This window comes from Podarcis pityusensis (genome assembly GCF_964106645.2).
Source record: "Podarcis pityusensis genome assembly, chromosome: 4".
In the NCBI taxonomy this organism is placed as follows: Eukaryota; Metazoa; Chordata; class Lepidosauria; order Squamata; family Lacertidae; genus Podarcis; species Podarcis pityusensis.
In genome coordinates this window covers 61,367,452-61,386,466 of record NC_138027.1, presented here as the reverse complement: position 1 = coordinate 61,386,466, position 19,015 = coordinate 61,367,452, and the positions used below count along the sequence as shown (strand labels likewise).

At 37.0% G+C, this 19,015-nt stretch overlaps 1 protein-coding gene across 10 annotated transcripts in view; it reads right to left on the bottom strand.

The window, feature by feature from the left end:
- Positions 1-19,015, bottom strand: part of DMD (dystrophin) — a 1,019,805-nt gene that overhangs the window by 507,919 nt on the left and 492,871 nt on the right. For 9 of the 10 annotated variants that reach the window (XM_081003446.1, XM_081003453.1, XM_081003448.1 and 6 more), the window contains 5 exons: positions 17,647-17,817; positions 10,142-10,264; positions 8,329-8,466; positions 6,121-6,273; positions 5,034-5,216 (listed from right to left, as the gene is read on the bottom strand). In XM_081003446.1, coding sequence (XP_080859572.1) covers positions 5,034-5,216; positions 6,121-6,273; positions 8,329-8,466; positions 10,142-10,264; positions 17,647-17,817 — 768 coding nt within the window. The remainder of the gene's footprint in view (positions 1-5,033; positions 5,217-6,120; positions 6,274-8,328; positions 8,467-10,141; positions 10,265-17,646; positions 17,818-19,015) is intronic. The other variant, XM_081003443.1, reaches the window with a different exon arrangement.

Here is a 19,015-nt window from a genome sequence, read left to right as displayed (position 1 = left end):
GTGATGGATCTTATGTGGAATGCCCTTCAAATCCTATTACTCTTTTTGATAAAAGGAAGCCATTTCCAGCAAGAATGCTTGAAGAATTTGATCTCAGAGAATTACACTGTGAATTGATCTGATCTGTACCTCCAGAACTAATATTCAGACTGAAATTCACTTATCCCCCATATTTCGCACATCGTATTTGCTCCTCCACCATATTTCCAAAATATTCCAGTGTAATTATTGCTTTAAAAAATGTATCGAAAGTACAATGAGAAATGTGCAGTTTGAGGGGAAAACATTCTTTTGAATGAATATCTGAATGTGATAGTTTGTATAGATTATTTATTTTTAACAGATTAGTGTGGATGGGATGGGATAGACTTTTAAGTAAGAAAAGAGGTGAAAATGGCATGGACTTGAAATAGGCCCATCTACAGTGCCCAGTATGTGTACAAAAGAACCTTTATTTATTTATTAAATCTATATCCTGACTTTCCTCCCAAAAAAGCCCAGGGTGACAAGCAACAAGTGATAAAACAATAAAAACATCTTAAAAGCAATTCCAACACAGATGCAGACTGGGAAACATCTCAACATAAAAGGCTTGTTGAAAGAAGAATATCTCATGAAGGCACAAAAAAGGCAACTGAGATGGCTCCTGTCTGATATTTAAGGGGAAGGCATTCCAAAGGGCTGGTGCCACAACACTAAAGGCCTGATTCCTATAATGTGCAGAATCACAGAATTGCAGATCTGGAAGAATGAGGATCATCTGGTCCAGGACTATACAGCTGTCCCACATTGGGATTGAACCTGCAACCTTGGTGTTATCAGCACCACGCTCTAGCCAGCTGAGCTGGAGAATAGGCCTCCTGATAAGATGGTATCTGTCAGAAGCTCTCACCTCAGAGCACTGTGATTGACTGGATAAAAATAAGGGGTGAGGCGATCTTTGAGATATCTTCATCCCAAGCTGTATATAGCTTTATACACCAGAACCAGAACCTTGCATTTAGCCTGGTAGCTAACTGGCACCCAACATAAGTGCTTTCATTGCATTACATTAAAAGCCCTTTATGAAATGCAATGAAATCACACTTTCACCAACAGAAGAGTGGGGACAAGATATTGTGTAACTCTGTTGCCATCAGTGAAACTAAAAGACGATGAATAAACCAAACAACCTTCTATAAATACGATATAGTGCTCACCACTACAGCTGCAATACTGCACTCAAGGAGATAATATAACAAGGTAGGTAGGCTATAGGGGCTCATTGTTGTTAAAAAATTACAGGAACCTTATTTGTCTTGTTATTCAATTTATGCAAGGCATGTGAGTCTCTTGTTAACTTTGAAAGAGTCACTAACTTTAATAGACATCTAAACAATAAGTGACAATCCTTTTTTTTAAGCTCCCTGAGAAGCCCTTTCTGTTAATTGTTCATCCTTTCTATTCACCAGTGCATCTTTGTTAAGCCAACTGCACTGTATTCAGTTGCTAAAAGCAATTCTGAAAGCTGTATTATATTGAGAGGAAATGTGAAAATTGCATGGCACTTTGCCCAAATAACATACTCAATTGTAAAAAATTAAAACATTGGAGCAGGAAAATAACCATTGTGATCTTGTGCTGAATTAATTGACAATATTGCATTTGGGAGTGGGGGGATACATAGCCTTAACAGCTTAGATATTCAGTCAGATGTAGAAAAGCTACACATTTAAATTCAGTGTGTTATCATAACCCTCACTGCCATATAACACCACTTTGCAAGTATGAACACACCGTAGACCTACCACCAAACAATTAAAACCCTCCATTTGGCAGAGTGATGCAAAGTATTCAGATCTAAATGGAACGGCTGGGAGGGAACAGATTTCATCCAATTCTTTCTTGTATTAATAACATATCAAATTTGAAAGAGGAGAGATAAATTGTATGGCACTGTTTCCAACAGAGGTGACTTGATTACTCAAATGTTCCTGCCTGACTGCTCATTTTCCTTATATTCTCTGCACACCTGTGTCTATAGAAACCGAGTGTGAAGATCTGGTTGCTTGCTATATAAGTATGTAAATACTGTGCACATATTTCATTTTTTTCTATCAAAAAAATGGCTAAATATGTGTCCTTGACATGCTTTTGCTAGCAATAATATCTTAGTGAACTTGTGCTGAAAGTGGATAGATTGGTTAAATTATCCTTTCTGGTTTCTAACAGATAAGCAAAAGTACTATGGTGATACGTTTGCAGAACAATTCCCAGGAGGTGCTCTTATAAAAATAGTGTATTAGCCTTTTATTTTTAAAGGAATGATAAAACCAGAGCAGACTTAAAACTAATTCAGCTATGAACTACTTGCAGTTGAACATGACAAAACAAAATCTGTAGACTTACCTTCATGTGCAGTATTTTTCAACATTCACTTTTATAATACCTTAGAACATGTTTAGATGACTAAATATAAGTAACGGCCACTTGCCTTGTACCACCTCCAGCCCTAGAGCCTTCATAAGAGAGCGGTTTCCAGAGGAAGAACTGTGAGAAGAGAGGCTCTGTTTGTCATTATGGGGTGATTGGTTTCACCTGTCCTGCCCCACCTCCAGCCTGAGGAATCTTCAGAAGCACTATGTGTATGTGTATTTTAATGAGCTGAATAGAGAGAGATCATGAGTTGTGGGAGTGTGGAGTGTGTGTTTGTGTGTGTGTTAGAAACTAACAGTGCTTTGTTTACTTTTTGTTTACTATTTTGTCAATGCTGTTAATATTGTTTATTATTAATTGTTATAACTTTATATAAATTATAAATGCTGTATTGATTTGTTAATCATATATGACTTTTGCTTTAACTGTGATGTTTAGCTTATTTTTTAGTTGCTTTGTTAAAAAGTTTTATAGATTGTAATTGTTTTACTGATTTGTTAATTGTTCTGTATGAGTTATGCCATTTTTGTGACATTCTATTATGTTATTCTATCATATTCTATCATATTATCTATTCTATCATACTATTGTTATTTACTGTTTCTAAGCCAGTTTGGGATTCATTTGAATGTAGGTATGCTCTTTTAAAAGTACATCCTAGTACACTTCCAGTTTATGAGGTTGTTTGTTTTTGGACTCTCCTTGATTGAGTAGCAGAATGGAGGCTTATGTGAAATAGAATGTGCTGAGGTTGAGCCCTTGACCTTTAAAAGTGTGTGAGGACAAGCCAAACACCATGGCTGCAAACAAGAGCTTTATTTATGCTGCAAAGTAATGCAGTGTATTTCTAAATACCAGAGGCTATGGACAAACAGGCAATGCTATCACCATATTGCCCTTAAAAAAAAAAAAAAAAACTTCCCTAGAACAGCAGACTGGCAACTAGATGGAACTTTGATTTCACCACCAAGCATAGCTAAGGCAGCCTGTATAATTTGTATAGGGAAAGGACTGGATTCAAAGGTATCTTTTCCTAATGGAAGAATCTTTGGGCACAATACAAAATCTTCCTCCTATACGCACTGGTTTGTCTGGACTGCAGCAAAATTGTTTCCTCAGTTGTAGAATTACTTGATTTCTATATTTTGTTCTAAGAACAATTCTCCTAAGCAGAACACCAAATACTGGAATGTGAATTTCTTTTCAGTTTTTCTGCACATTCCTTTCTATACATGGTTGACCACATTATACATACATCTCTAAACAGTAAGAAACTACTTCACTGAAGATTTGTTGGCTTCTTAGTCAGGTTAATGAATAAAAGTTTCACCAAGAAATGGAAAACCTGAGGAATATACTCCACAAACTTAAAGGCAGAAAATTGAGCGTGTAGTCTCTTTCCAAAATCCTGTACAGCAAACATTGAACTGATGTAACTGGGATAACCAAGCAGATTAACGGCAACTGTGTTTTGCTTTTTTTACAGCCCCCCAATCTTACTGCAGCTGTAATTACTGTGCACTAAATACACTGTAAAAAAGCACTCTCTGCTAAGCAAGTGGGGGCAATTTCCATGATAATGAAAGGCATCTATATTCAATATATGATTGTATTTATGAGATCACTTGTGTAAATTTTATGAAAATATTTTCTGTAACCCAAGTTAGCTTCTGATTTCACAAAAGCATGAGAAATTTCCATAGTTCCATATATACATTAATACGTCCTCACAACATCCCTGTGAGGTAGGTAATGTCTATTCACTAGTTTTACAAATGAAACATTGATCCAGAGATTAAGTGAATGGTGCATGTAATACAATTCTCATGCACTGAACATAACATGTTGCTCTCATCAGGGTTTTTTTAAAATAGGAAATGCTATTCTTGTAATACATATATACAAACCAGAACTACAGTTCTTTCAGTACCTGAAAGCTTAACTCAGCAAACCTGATTGCATCCTTTATTTGAAAGTACAATTTCAGATAAGACATATTTCCCAATGGCAGAGGTCTGCTGGATAGGTGAAAGAAGCATTCTCCCTCCTCCAGAAGTTATTAAAAAGAACATTTGAATTGTTTAGTGAAAAACTGAGAAAAATTATGTATTGTCCTATTAAGCTGAAAAGAGACTATGTTATGTATAAGAAGTAGAAATAAAAATTCTCCAATCTGTTCTTAGGTGTGTAGATTGTACATCATGAGGAAATAAAAGCTAATTAGTTTTTGCATGGGATGGTAGGTTGAAAATACATATTTCTGAGTCACGCATGTTTATTGAACAAAATAAATGTATGGCACGCTGACAGGTTTAAACCGGTAATGTTATGGAAAATATGAGGCAACAAAAATTAAGATGTACTTTTGTTGAATACTAAGGAATCTCTGCTGTTTATACTTGCTTGCTTGTGTGTGTGTTGTTTTAAATTTTAGGGCATTATCCAGGCAAATCGTGTACCACGAGGCTTATATTTTATGGTAAAATAAGGTGGCCCACATTTGCTGACCAGAGACTTTGTTTTAGGCAAGTTGGCAAAGCAGTGGGTACTCTCATTGTTAGTAGGGTTCTGTTAGTAGCAGTATTTGCAAACATACATGTTTGCCAGGAACAACTCACAATTTGTGCATAGTTGAGTCTTCGAAATTGAGCAAATTTGCTCTCAATATCTCGCCAGCGCTTGCTGAGCTGTATCAGGGTTGGTTCCACTGCTTTTGCAGCCCCATCCTTAGACAAGCGATCAGCTTGTCTCTGTACCGCATTCAGCTCTTCCTTCTTCTTCTCCAATTCTCGATCAATTTCCTATTGAGCAAAATCAATACAGGGCCCAGGACAATTAGCTAACTAGATAATAAACTCCTAAGAATTAGCAAAATACTTCGGTAGAATCTTTCCCAACTTTATTGTTACAAACAAAAAAGTACACTTATTTTTATTTATTTTTGTTTACATTTAGACAGAAAAAAACAAAGGTGAGTATTGGGTCATTGATTTTAAATATTTAAGTGACATGTGTATTCTGGATAGTAATGTGGGCCCATATATTAACTGTCTAATACTCCCTAGCACAGTCTGACAGGTAATTGGAAAGATAGCTGTAATGTACAGAAACCACATATTAAATACCCATAGTGATTGTCAGTTGCATGGTTAGAGTTTTTAATTGTTTTTCTCAACGGAGAAGAAGCAAAGAACTCAACGGAGAATGAAGCAAAAGAAGACGAAGCAAAATAAACGAGGCAATTCTTTGACAACAAATAAGTAAATCTTTAGAATTTTGACAATGAAATATGTTTATGTTCTGATGAAAATGAATGTGCTAACATGAAAAAAGAGTTCATCCATATACCGATAAGTCATTTGCTCATCTGGAATAAAGATACAGAATCAATTATTTTTTTTTTCTATAAAGCAATGGAAGTTTCTAAACAGAGTACACTTGATATACACAAGTAAAGTATTATTTCCTATAATTTTCTAAAATCTATTTAATGTAACATTTGCAAGGACACAAAGATAGTAATATGCAATTCAACAAGTATTACTTAAATCATTTAAATAATAATATTAAGTATTGAACTACTATATCTCTACATCTTATTACATTTACATAGTGACACATATATGAACACATATATAGTAATAATAATAATAATAATAATAATAATAATAATATGATGTAACACTGCTTCTAAAATGGCATTACCTTTAGCTTCTGTTCATCTTGGGGGTCTGGTAAACTTGCTATTTTTTTCTCAATGTCATCCAGCCAGCTCATTAGATCATCAGCCTGCCTCTTATACTGATACCATTGAGGAGAAATCTCCAAAGCTTTTTTCCTTCTTTGAGACCTCAGATCCTGTTCACAATGAAGACATTATTAGAACTGCAAAAACAAGCTCATAATATGGCCTAGTTTGCATGTTGAAATAAGCCACAGTTTGTCTCAAACTATGGTTTAATTGTGATTCTACCTTCAGCAGCCACGCAGGTTCCGTCAGCTTCTCCCCCTGCCCAAGCCATTCAAGAAAGCCATAATATTATTTCATGTTTTATCCAAGAGACAGTTTGGGATGAAAACCTCTGCAGCATGCAAAGAGCAGTCTGCCGTCAGCCTGCTACATCCATACCTCAGTGCTACCTGACTGGCCATCTCATTAGACAAAGAAACTACCTTTGCTAACTATAACTCTGCGGAGCATGTATGAATGGGTTGTGTGACTGAGAGCTCTTGAATCGATGAAACTGATAAATTAGGTTGGAAAACTGGCGTCACTGTCTTGGTCCTTATGCTTTGATCCTGGCTTTCGTTTGTGATCAGTAGCAGATGATAGAGTCCGGTGACAGCCCTTACATGACCTCCCAACAGTGGAGTTGCATCTGCTAATCAGGAGGGAGAGTGGGGGGAGCAAGACAGGAGTGGGAGTCTTCTTAGAATAAACAGCCAGGTAGAGGGCCTTCTTGGTGGTGGTGCCCGCCCTGGCTTTTAGAAGACACCTGAAGGCAGCCCTGTTTAGGGAAGTTTTTAATGTTTGATGTTTTATTCTGTTTTTAATCTGTTGGGAGCTGCCCAGCCAGATGGGTGGGGTATAAGTAATAAATTTATTGTTATTGTTATTCATAGTTATAGACTCAAACAAAAGAGCAGCTGGTCCCTTGCAGGGGTCCCCAGCTGGCTTAGCCCTCCAAGGCCTAGGAACACGCCAGGGGGGACGCCAACACTGAAAACACACACCAGGAGAAGCACCATATTGGCTCTGTGCTTGGAGGTAAGCAGTGCCACCATGCCTTTCCTTCTGCTACTGTTCATGAGATCTAGACTATAATTGGTTTGTTTCAAACCACGAGTGCTAAAATGGAAATAAACTGCCACTGTGGGGGGAAGGGAAAGAAGCTATGTGTGTGGGGGGGAATCCGGAGAGGAAGTGCATTCACAATTAAACCATGGTTTAAGACAAACAGTGATTTATTGCAACTTGTGAACAAGGCATATAAATGGTGGCCAATATGTACACGGGGGGTGGGGGGTGGTGGTATATAAATAGTTGTGCAAATATATGAACCATGATTGTACTATAAGTAAAGGCTAAATATTTTCATATTTACTTATTTCTCTTAGTAGGCTATGTTAATTTCTGTACAATGTATATACATCTTTCAATAAGTTTTAAACTATTGTACTTGATTGTGTTTTATAAATGTTATAGTTAAATTAAATTATGCATTATTGGGGATCCGCCCTTCCCTCTTAATATTTCCCTATAATTCTATTTTCAGTCTACAAGGTACAAATTTGCTTAACTACTCAATAGTCTTAGTGTTATACGTCAAGGCTGAATGTGTTCAGTGAGTCACAAAAATGAAAAATAAAATAAATAACCATGCCCCTTGTAAAGATTGTCAGTAAGAATCTGATCAATCTAAATAAAATTTTACTATCATTAAAGGCTTTGCATAAAACAACTTTGCATAATACCACAGCACAAAAATCTGAATTACATATACAGTTTTCTTAATCAAAGGCATTTTAATTTGTCAGAAGAATGCACTGAAAAAAACACTGAAAAGTTGTAGAAATTTTAACAGTCCTGCGTGGGAACCTATCAAAAAGTATGTTTAAAATGAATTGAAAGTTTTTCTCTATTCCTAGGCATAAAATGAAAAATAGCTATCTGCAACCAGGAATGTCAAGTAGCAATGGCTGCCGACAAATCCTCTTTCACAATCATAGAGCAGACTGCATTGATTTCTTAAACAACAACTAGAAGACCATATCTATGTGGAGGGGGCAAGATGCGATGGTAGATGCTAATGAACCTCAGCTGTTGAGAGACTGAACTCTCCATCCCTGCCCAATACCAACATGTATAAAAAAGATCAGAGAATTTGTGCATTTATTAGTTATGTTCTCTACCTTGAGAGCATTATGCTTAGTCTGCAACAGGTGCTGTTTACTTTTTATTTCCTCTCTTTTTCTTTCATCTGTGATTGTTTGGTGAAGCACATTTCCTCGTTGAAGCAGTTCTTTTACAGTACCCTCATTATCTTCACTCTGATTTTTTTTCATGAAAAGAAAAAGAATTAATGTAATCAACATTCTCTCCAAATATATATATATCCACACATAAAGCAAGACTGCTTAGCCTATTGAATCTTGAAAATCTTGAAAAAATATATTGTGCTATTACTAGTCATTATTTTTATCATCATCCTTTATACACCATGAATATACATGGTGTTTCACATATTAACAAGAAAAAAGCAACGGCCCTGCAAGCAGAAGACCTTAAACTCAAAAAAGTCAGCAGAGGGTAGATGTCAGAGGCAGGGGGTCAAGGAAGAGGGAAGAGTAAACAAAAGAGTAATATCCTCGGGCCTTTTCCATCAGGTCCCAAATGTGTTGTCCTTTGCTTTAAAGCTTAATTTAACTTTCCTTGCAGGGTAGCCTTCCTGCTGAAAGTCAGCCAAAATTTGCATCTATAGATATATGTTGTTTCATGCAAGTTTTATCCACATTCATATCATGAGCCTCTGCCCCAAGTTTCTTAAGGATTTAGCAATGTCCCTGTGGTATAGAATGCTTATGAACTAAGAATTGAAAGCTTGGATACCGATGTTCATCCTTCAGAGCTACAGTAGAAGTATCAATGGGAAGCAGCAGCAACATTAGCCACATATTTTATTTTGAAATTATTTATATTGCGGATTCACTAGTATCAGGTGAGAGACTGTGCAAGTCTTGAACCAATTCTTGGATGCAGTGTTGGGCCAAAAAAATCCATGAAGATAATTTGACATTGTGATTTTCAGAAAATTTCAACTTTACTAATAACTTTAGTAACAACTAACAATACTAACAAATCAATCAATAACATACATAGAAAGAAAGCAAATGTAAGAGATTCAACAATACAGGCAAGAGTTCACCTCACGTTTGCAATAGACATTTCCAGTATTTTGGTGAATCCTAGAATTACAGGCTTCCTGGGGAAAATTTGGCAAACTGCATTATCTAGGCACGTACAATTTTGTTTCTTTGTTTTTACTAAGATTAAAAAAGATGAAGCTGCAGAGCTTTCACTAAATTTGATATTGAAGACTGAATGAGTATCAAAGTTGTGATGATTTGAAGGTACCAAAGATTTTTGCAGTTATAAAATTATGCTGTCTAAAGTCCTACCAATTTCACTCCCCTTTCTTCAGCTACACAAATTAACAACAGGTGCCTAATTATTTAAGAATTTGTCATGAGTACAAATAATGCACCTTTCCATCAACATTCAACACCTTTATAGAAGGATTTCAAATACTGAAATTAGAAAGGGATATAAAAAGTATAAATTGAATAGCTGACATCATCCACAGCTGGACTTTTCCTACCTCTGCTTTAGTCAGCATCAGGTTAAATGAAAGATTTGTAGATTGATCCAGCATATCTATAACGTGGTGCTGGACATACACTTCTGTCCGTTTCAGAAAATTATTCCGAAGGAATAAGCAAGTATTAGTCTATGAAAGTTAGCATTGTATATATTACTAGAACATTATGATGACAATGCTACAAACAGTAAATGCTGCAGTATAATTTTATAGCAGCTAAACAGAACGACAGCGTGTTTAACCTGTCTAAAGAGTCAAATGCAAACGTAGAGGTTTCTAATTTTTACTCCAGCACTTATTCCATTTCCATTTCCATTTTATTCATACTCCCATCACAACCAATTTACCATATCTTTATTGAAGTCTTCCTCTTTCAGATTCACCCCCTGCTGAATTTCAGCCTCCAGTGGTTCAAGCAATTTTTGTATATCGTAGTTAAACTGTTCCAATTCCTTCAAAGGAATGAAGGGCTTTAAAGAACGGTTGGAAAGTTGGGAAGGGGGAGAGAGAAAGGAAGATTGTCAATTTTACATCACATACTGTTTTATTACAGACATAAACCAAAGCGACATATCTGTTTTGCCCCCAACTGTTAAATTAATTACATACACATTTTGGGTATTTTACAAAATAGCTTTTATGTAACAAAACTAGTGGTAGTACCTTGCTTGATCAATCTTTATTTATGGCTCTTACCTAGCAGTTTTGTTTATGTTGCAAAAGGAACTTCATCAACCATATAAAAACATCATAAATCATCAAAATGAAAAAGCAATATTAAAACTATATAAAAGCCGTAAAATGATAAAAGCCACAATCAACATAAAGGTATTTGCTGTTTTTTCAACTTCTTCACCAACAAAGCAAATATGCTTAATGAATACATTTTGGGCTTGGATTGGTAGATGCATGTAAATAAATATGTAGAATGTGCATTCAATGAATTTTAAACTTTATGAGAACTGGGGAGGAAACACAATTCTGACATTTTGTTTAAACCTGGCCTATCAGAAATTCATCACACATTCAGAAGCAATTTTTCCACAAATATGCATATATATCATATTCTATATTGTTTTAAACTTCAAAAGATATTTTTATTAAAGGCAGAAATATAACCGTATTAATAAAACAGAAAAGTATTCCATAAATTCTGAGTATTTCTAGCACAGTACATTAAAAATATACCACTTTAAAAAGTGGGAAATCACCTGTTCCCCCCCCTCCCCGCCCCAAACAAAAGCAATATTGGGATTTAGAAAGCTTTATGAGAAGGCTTAGTTACTGATTTATGTAAATTATAATACTGTCTTTAATTTAGAATCTTATCATGACTAAGGACTACTTATGAACTTCAATAAGCTAGATTTCACTTGTTTTCATTAATGCATCACATGGGGGAAATTAATATGTGTGTACTTACAATTTAATATAAAGTCTTAAGTGCATTCTAATACTAAGATGTAAAATGATCAAATTGTTACATAGTGAACTTCCATTTTTGTAAACTTTGAACATCCTTGTTGATGTGGTGCAATTTTAATCATTCATAAACGAAGAAACAAAATAAAAGATCCCTTTCAGATTCCTGGCATTAGATCTACTTTTAAGACTTTCAGGTGTTAAGACACAAAACTACTCAGCTAACACAGTGCCATAAACCAGCAATTTTAATCAAAATGAGCTGTTAAAACATGTGACAAATGACACAGGTTTACAGACACATAAGTAAAAGAGTCATCGTTTGGGAACATACAGTTCTGTGTTCCAAGCTAAAATGGATCAAAAGATAATTTAGCCCATGGCATTGCCCTAAGCACACATAATTCAGTTCTTCAAATATCAGTCTGAGCAATTTTGAATGTCAGCAACCCCAACTTCATTTCATAGAATGGGATCATTTCTTTCCATTTCTCCTGCAGCTTCTTTATTCCTAAAAATCTGCTTCTTTCACACTGGGGGTCACTCTGGAATAGAGTGACATGGGGTTCAGGACTGCAGTAGTAAGGGTAAATGGGCAAAAGCGCCTTCTGTTTATGAACCTCACCCATAGTTGGTCAAGGGCTTTTTATCGCAACCATGTGAAATTTCGGCTAAAGGATATACACTGGATGACAATTTGCTGCTTGGCCAAGTTACTACTACTACTGTATAAAGCAACTTACATTTAAATAATCACCTCACCTTTTATACCCTTGCCTGACCTTTATGACCTGCAACTGACTCACAATTTGCCATTCCTTGTTATTATCAACTAGAAATAGTGCATTCTGTGTTGTGGCACTGAGCTCATGGAACTCTTTGCCCACTGAGATTAGACTGACACATTCTGTAATGTGTTTTAGGCATCACCTTAAAAATCTGTTGTTATAGCAAGCCTCCTCTTGAAGGTGGCCTATATTGTATTTCTGTGACCATGCTGCATTTTATTATGTCTTCTGTATGGATTTGTTCATTTTATTCTGTATTGGTTTTAAATTTTATACACTGCATAGGTATATTGATTTGATTATGGGGTATAAAAATTGACACGATAAATATATATAAGCCCTTGAGCAAATGCTATTGAGTATAAAACAGTAGATAAGAGCAGTATTGCATTCTGTGTGAATTAAGACGGGTTTTCAGATGTTCCCATTTTTGTAAATTTCTGGTTATTCATATAAAAAATGCATATTATTCATATTTTGGCATGAAGGATGGTAGAACATAAATTTACAAAATCGTATTTTGAAAATCTTAGCCACAAAAGGCAGAGCTGGCACAGAAGTTTGTCAGGAAGAGAACTTTGTTCAGCTGAAATAAACGGAGGGAGATTTTTATGACTATTTTGGACAAAAAAACATTAGCATAACTTGGACTTAACTGTGCTTCCACTAGAACATATTTCCCGCTATGGAGTAAGAAAGAATACCAAGACCTCACATAACCAGGTCTACCGAGAAGCAAGTCCCATTGAATTCAATGGCATTTGCTCCCAGGTAAGTGGGGTTAGGATTGCTGCTTAATACCACAGGTTTATTAAAGGATCTTCTTGCAATAATAATAATAATAATAATAATAATAATAATAATATCCCTCACAGAACCCACCTACCAAATCCTCAGGGAGCTAGGAAGTTCCAATAGACACAAATCAGATTCTACTTTCTTTATGTGAGAGCAGGCCCAGACAGAGGGGGGGCCATATGGGCCACTTGGCCTAGGCCTCCGATTCCAAAGGGGGCTTCGGTCAGCATATTCACAATACTTACATATTTATAAGACTTCAGTTATCCCCAGGGTAAAAAAAGGGGGGGCACGTTATCTACCTGGCCTGGGCCTCTGCCTGTCTCTGCAAGGCCCTGTGTGAGAGGGATGAGAGGGAGGCAAGTAGAGACCCCACCTGTGCCAGTCAGACTGGTCCCTCTCCCAGCAGTCCTGTACGGTGGAAGAAAAAGGGCTGCGGGAGGGGTCAGCTCCAGAAGCTCCTTACTGATCTCTCCTCACTGCTCACAGCCTCCACAGTTTGATGGAGACTCTGCCAGCCTTTGGCTTAAACCAGTGATTTGGCCTTTTTTTGAGGCAGATTATACTTCCAGATTTTCCTTAGCCTCAACCTGCCTCACCACCAGCCTTCACACCTCAGCCTTCTCCTCCAGCTTCTTCCTCTTCTGGCCCATTCTCGGACAGTGGTAGAACTGGCATTTTTATGTTCCAGCCAGCCTACCATTCATTCAACCAATCAGATTTTATGTGGCACAGAATTCATTATCAGACCACTTTTCCCATTCAAGGAGTGACCAATGATTTCTATCCAAGAAGCCAGTGAGAAGCGAAATATTACAATTGTCTAACACAAAAATAAAAAGAACCCAGATTTTCTCAACTAACTGCCACCTGCCAGTCACAGAGGATACTTAGTATTCTAAACTTAACCTTTCACATAGCACCACATACACAGTTAACTCTTGTATCCTGTCTTGGTAAGCACATTGTAAAAGGTGATTTATTCATGGGCCCACAGTGTTTTTAACAGAAACAGAAAACCACTAGCCATGCATTTCCATTTTCCTGTTCCCTGGTGTTTCTTTAAAAAAAAATATTCCTACTTGCCTTTCCATGACAATTTTTACCTGATTTTTTAAAAAATATACAAATATTTTAGCCAAGCCTGTTGCTTTCTAAAAATGCTATTAATTACTCATTCTTTGGCTTCTATAATCTTAAAGATCCCTAAATAAGTGTGATTAAAAGAAAATGGTCTCAATTACAATAAGGTTAAAATCTTGGTCATATTTAAAAGACTAATGTATCAAAATAAAAATCCTCTCAGCAGTAACCCATTTCTTGATAAATACATTCTACCCAGTGTTTTATTTCAATTTCCATAAGAAAATGTGTCTGAGGGCAAACCAGTCAACATTAAATCAAGGCATGGCTAAGATTAACTGAAAGAAACAAATAGGAGTGTTGGATCTTCAAGACTGAACACAGACAATTGGTACCTGAGGCAGAAAGTTCAAGTAGCAACATTATACAAATAAACCACTCTTTAATAGCACCCATAATTTGCTACCTAAGGCAGCCACTTCATCTTGCCTAATGGTAAGGTCATTTTTGATGATGTCATTACAGCTTTAGTACTTTATTTAAACCCAGAGAACAATAACATTGTTGCATGCCTCCCCAATCTCTGAGTGGTACAATATTTCATGGGTCTCAAGCACTTACCCAGGGTTCATGTTTCCTTCGGAAAGAGGCAAAGCAGAGACACTGCTGTCTTTTTGATATATGATTTATTTACACACACACAAACACACATCCTGAGCCTACAGTGGAGGGATTCACAAAATTAACACCTCAAGAGGGCTTTGCTTCTTCCCTGGCTGCAGCTTAGAATTCAAAGAGAAATCAAACATCATTCTGACTCTCTCTCCATCTTACTCCATTCGCTTCTAGCTCACATCACTGCAAACTCTCTGCCCTCAACTCTGGCACTGACCTTCTAAATAACTGTGGGCACCTCATTAGGAAGCTAGCCTTGCCTATATTTTAACACTTGCTGGATCCAGGGGTTAGAAGGGTCTCAGCATACCCTCTACTCCCCCACCCCCTGCAAACTCATAACACCATGTTGACCATTTATGAAGAGAGGAAGCTTAGTAGGCTGACCTGTATTTTGTTAATCTTTGCACCGGACACAAACCAGAACAGGTAGTGTGGTGTGACAAACAGGTTGTTCATTAACAAAACAAATATTTCAGCAAACTACAAATGGAGGGCTTCTTTATACATATTTTCAGGGCATACATATTGAAATGTAAATGTAATGTTCTGTGTGAAATGTAACATTTGAATGCAACGAAGTTGTGTATTACACAGGTACAACTGATCAGGAAGGAAGAATATATTGTTTCTGTGCCAGGTGTGTTTGCGCTGCAAAACAGGTTTGTTTGCACATGTCAAACTATGGCTTTCCGCAGCACCCCCAGCACAGTGCTTTGAATCCAAACCACTTTCTCTGGAGGGGGGGGATGCTCTGCTTAAAAATAGAGCATGTTTATTTTTTCCAGAGTAAGCAGTTTGTATTCAAAGCACCAGACAAAGTGCTATCTGCTGATCAGTGGTTACAAGGACCCTCTCTGAAGGTGCTAATCACTAATTGGTGCTGAAAGCACACATTCAAAACAAGTTGCTGCAACTGTGATGATTATGATGTCAAATTATTTACAGGTGGTTGATCCAGACCAACTATCAAAGTTGGGCCATGGTGGATGTGTGGAATAAGGATCTGGCCCACTAGCCAGATCAAGCTGCCTATCCCTGACTTACCTGGGCCATGCAGACACCACCTTCCCAGTCACTTTTACTTCTGTGCCAAGCTAAGCTAAGCCACAACTAAACCTTGGCTATAGTTTGTGGTTAGTGAGGAGAGAGCATAGTTATGACAGCTTAATATACTAGGCAAAACTTTAGCTTTTGCCAAAATATATGAATTGTGTTCTGTGTTAACACTGAAGCTTCCAATTTTCAGTGCTAAGCACTCATGCATGAAAAGCATAAAAACTGCTGGTTGCTGACTGAGTAGATTGAAACCAGCTCCAGATTCCCAATGCTTGTCTGTGATTACATGGAACTTATAATCAATAGGATAGTGTACTATTTGGGACTATTCCCATAATTATGTGTTTCTTTAGAACAAGGATGGGGAAACAGTCACCCTCCAGATTTCATTGCACTTCAAGTCCTAGCCAACATTACCAATGATTGGGAATAACAGAAATCATATTCCAACAATATCTGGAGCATCACTACTTCTCAATCCCTGCTTTACAATATGCTTGTATGCAATATGAACCTTCATTTCTTTCCCTATTTTTTTAAAAAACAAAAATTTATATAAATGCCCTCTAATTTTATTAGTTAACCCTGAACCATTTTTACCTCAACAGAATCTTGCATAAATTTGTGTATAGTACATTTTGCGCAATGGCTTTTAGATTCTATAAAAGTTTCACAACTTCAAGTACCTTATCTCACCTAAGTCTACTTTTCACATTTATTAGGTGGGCACTGGGATTGGAAGTTTCAAGAAACAGTTCACTGGTGCTGAGCTAGGCACAATTCATGTTGGGGAAAGTGTATATGTGGACAACTTTGATAAGGCAAAATATTACAACTTCTGCTGTAGCTGTATTACCAGCTTTTGGAGCTGTAGATGCTGTGGTTGCATGCAAGTGGCCCTTGACCTCCTGTTAAAAGCCTAGTTGGGTGGAAAAGGCTCTGAAAGAGAGCCACTACATGCCAGAATATATAATACTGGACTAGACAAAACAATAGTCTGACTCAGTATGCAGCAGTTTCATAATTCCGTATATCAAGTTTTGTTTTTGTGTTGGGGTATGGCTCAAAAGGCAGACTTACTTCAGCTCTCTCAGGCTTCCTGAAGTTGTCACTTCTTTTCTAAATGTCAGTGGTTTAGCCCCTTCCTCTCACCCTTTTTCAAGTACAAATATTGGTGGGTTCAGGTCTAAGCAGCTTTGCCCATTTTCAACCTGCTCTCCTGGCTGCCTCCAAGCAAACTAGATCTTAAGGCTGCATTCCTATACATATTTACATGGGAGTAAATCTGACTGAGCACAAGGGGAGTTACTTAAGGATAAGCATGCATACGAGTGTGCTATAAGTTGCCCAGTTGGGCTAAAAAAAACCTTGTTATCCAGAACTGCCTAATGATTTAGCGAACTGGTCTTAGAAAAGCTGGCTTTAGGAAAGTTAAAAGAAAAAGTACCAAATATTTACCACACTTATTTTAAGCTCTCTCCAACTCTTCCACTGATACAGCTCAGCAACCATACAGACAAACAAAATTGGTGAAAATGATTTGCTTTTGACTCATTCTCACTGCGTTGATCTTTTTGAGTTGCAAACATATCAGCATGAAACTTGTGAACAGATTCTTGCACCGGAAGCACCAATGTGAATTTGCTTTAAGACAACATGCTAGATAGAAAAGCCGCATGCTAGTTTTACATGTCCTCCATTTTGGTATGACAGCATGCTTTTTAGTGATACAACAACAAGCATCATTTTTTCTTTTTTTCCTCGGCAGGAAATTTTTGTGGCTAGTGAAAGCAATAATAATAATAACAACAACGGGAACTTTGCTTCTGGAAGGTACAGTTTATTTTACATACACACTCACACAAAGGCTCTTCCAATGTTTCAGTTTTTAAATTCCGGATTACACTCCTTTGCCCTTGCTAGCTTCTGCTTTGTAAAACTTGCCCTCAAAAAACCCCAACCATACCCACTTTGCGAAGCTCTCTTTAGCATATACAAGTAGCTCAGCAAGGAGCATGTCCTCCTACCTTTTCACTTTTAATTCTTTCTGATAGGGCTGCAAATCGCTGGTTGAGCTCTGCCAGTTTAGGCTCTATTACTTTCCTGCAGTGATCTCCACGGTTTGTCATCAAGTCTACTGCCTGGTCACGCACAGAGTCCACCTTTGGACGCATATCATTCAGCTCAGTCTTTAAGCGCTACAGTCCATGAGTAAGAGACAGGGCTTGAAGTTAGTAATAAATGCAGGAAGGAAGGGAGGGAAAAGAGAAAGAGAGAGTGTGCAAAGGAATATGGAGCAAAACCATAAAGCAAACGTTAGATAAATGCTTGTGACTAAGCATACAGTTGTGTAGCTCTGAACAGTCCATGCCTAGCTTTCCATATATATTTTCAGGCTGACAGAAACAGTGAAACAGAAGATGAATATGCATTTAATCAAAGGCATAGGAAAAACATCCTGAATAACTTATTTTTTTCCTCAGCTGATTCCCTGAACAACACAAATATGTTTATTTTCAGAATAGCAAGAGCCTTTTTTGACCCCATTTAATAGCAGATACTCACACTGTAGTGCTCCTGTTCAGGATACTCCAATTTCATTCCCCCTCCCACAAAGCTTTCTCTGCCCCCACCAACAGTCAAGTCAGCATGCTCAGTGTTCACTGGACTGTTTCTTGCCTCCTCCAAAATGTTTAACACCTCCAGGTTTTTTGTACTTGTGCAAACTTTGAGGTTCCTCTAAGACTGATGATACCTTCTTCTTGAATTGTGGATAACTACGGTAATATAACCATTTGGATCATTATGAACCAGCACTCAGATAACCAAGATCACCATTAGAATACATATGCAGAAAGATTTCATGCTTTCTTCTTGCAAATTTCAGTTCTGTGACAGGCCACTATCTCTGACCCTCAATATAATATGGTCTGTTATAGGATTACTGAGATGTTATGTGTTTTGTACATTAAGAAACAAAGCTATAGAAAGCTTACGTATTAATGGTATGCATAGGAACCAGAAGGTATTCTACAGAAGAATCATAGAATCATAGAGTTGGAAGAGACCACAAGGGCCATCGAGTCCAACCCCCTGCCCAAGAAGAGATCTCTCACAGTTTCCTTAAGGTATTTAAAAAATATGTTAGTACATCCCTGTACTCCACTTCCAGTGCTCTTAAAACAGTTTTCCCTCACATCATATTCCATGCTATCATGAACTTACAGAAAAAAATATTTCAGTGTCGTTCTGGTATATATATATATGTGCATCTATCTATCATCTATCTATCTATCCATCTATATATTATATGCACACACACATTTAATTATTTAAAACCAATGTAGGTTCAATGTAAAAGATATCTACATACAGTGGTGCCTCGCAAGACGAAAT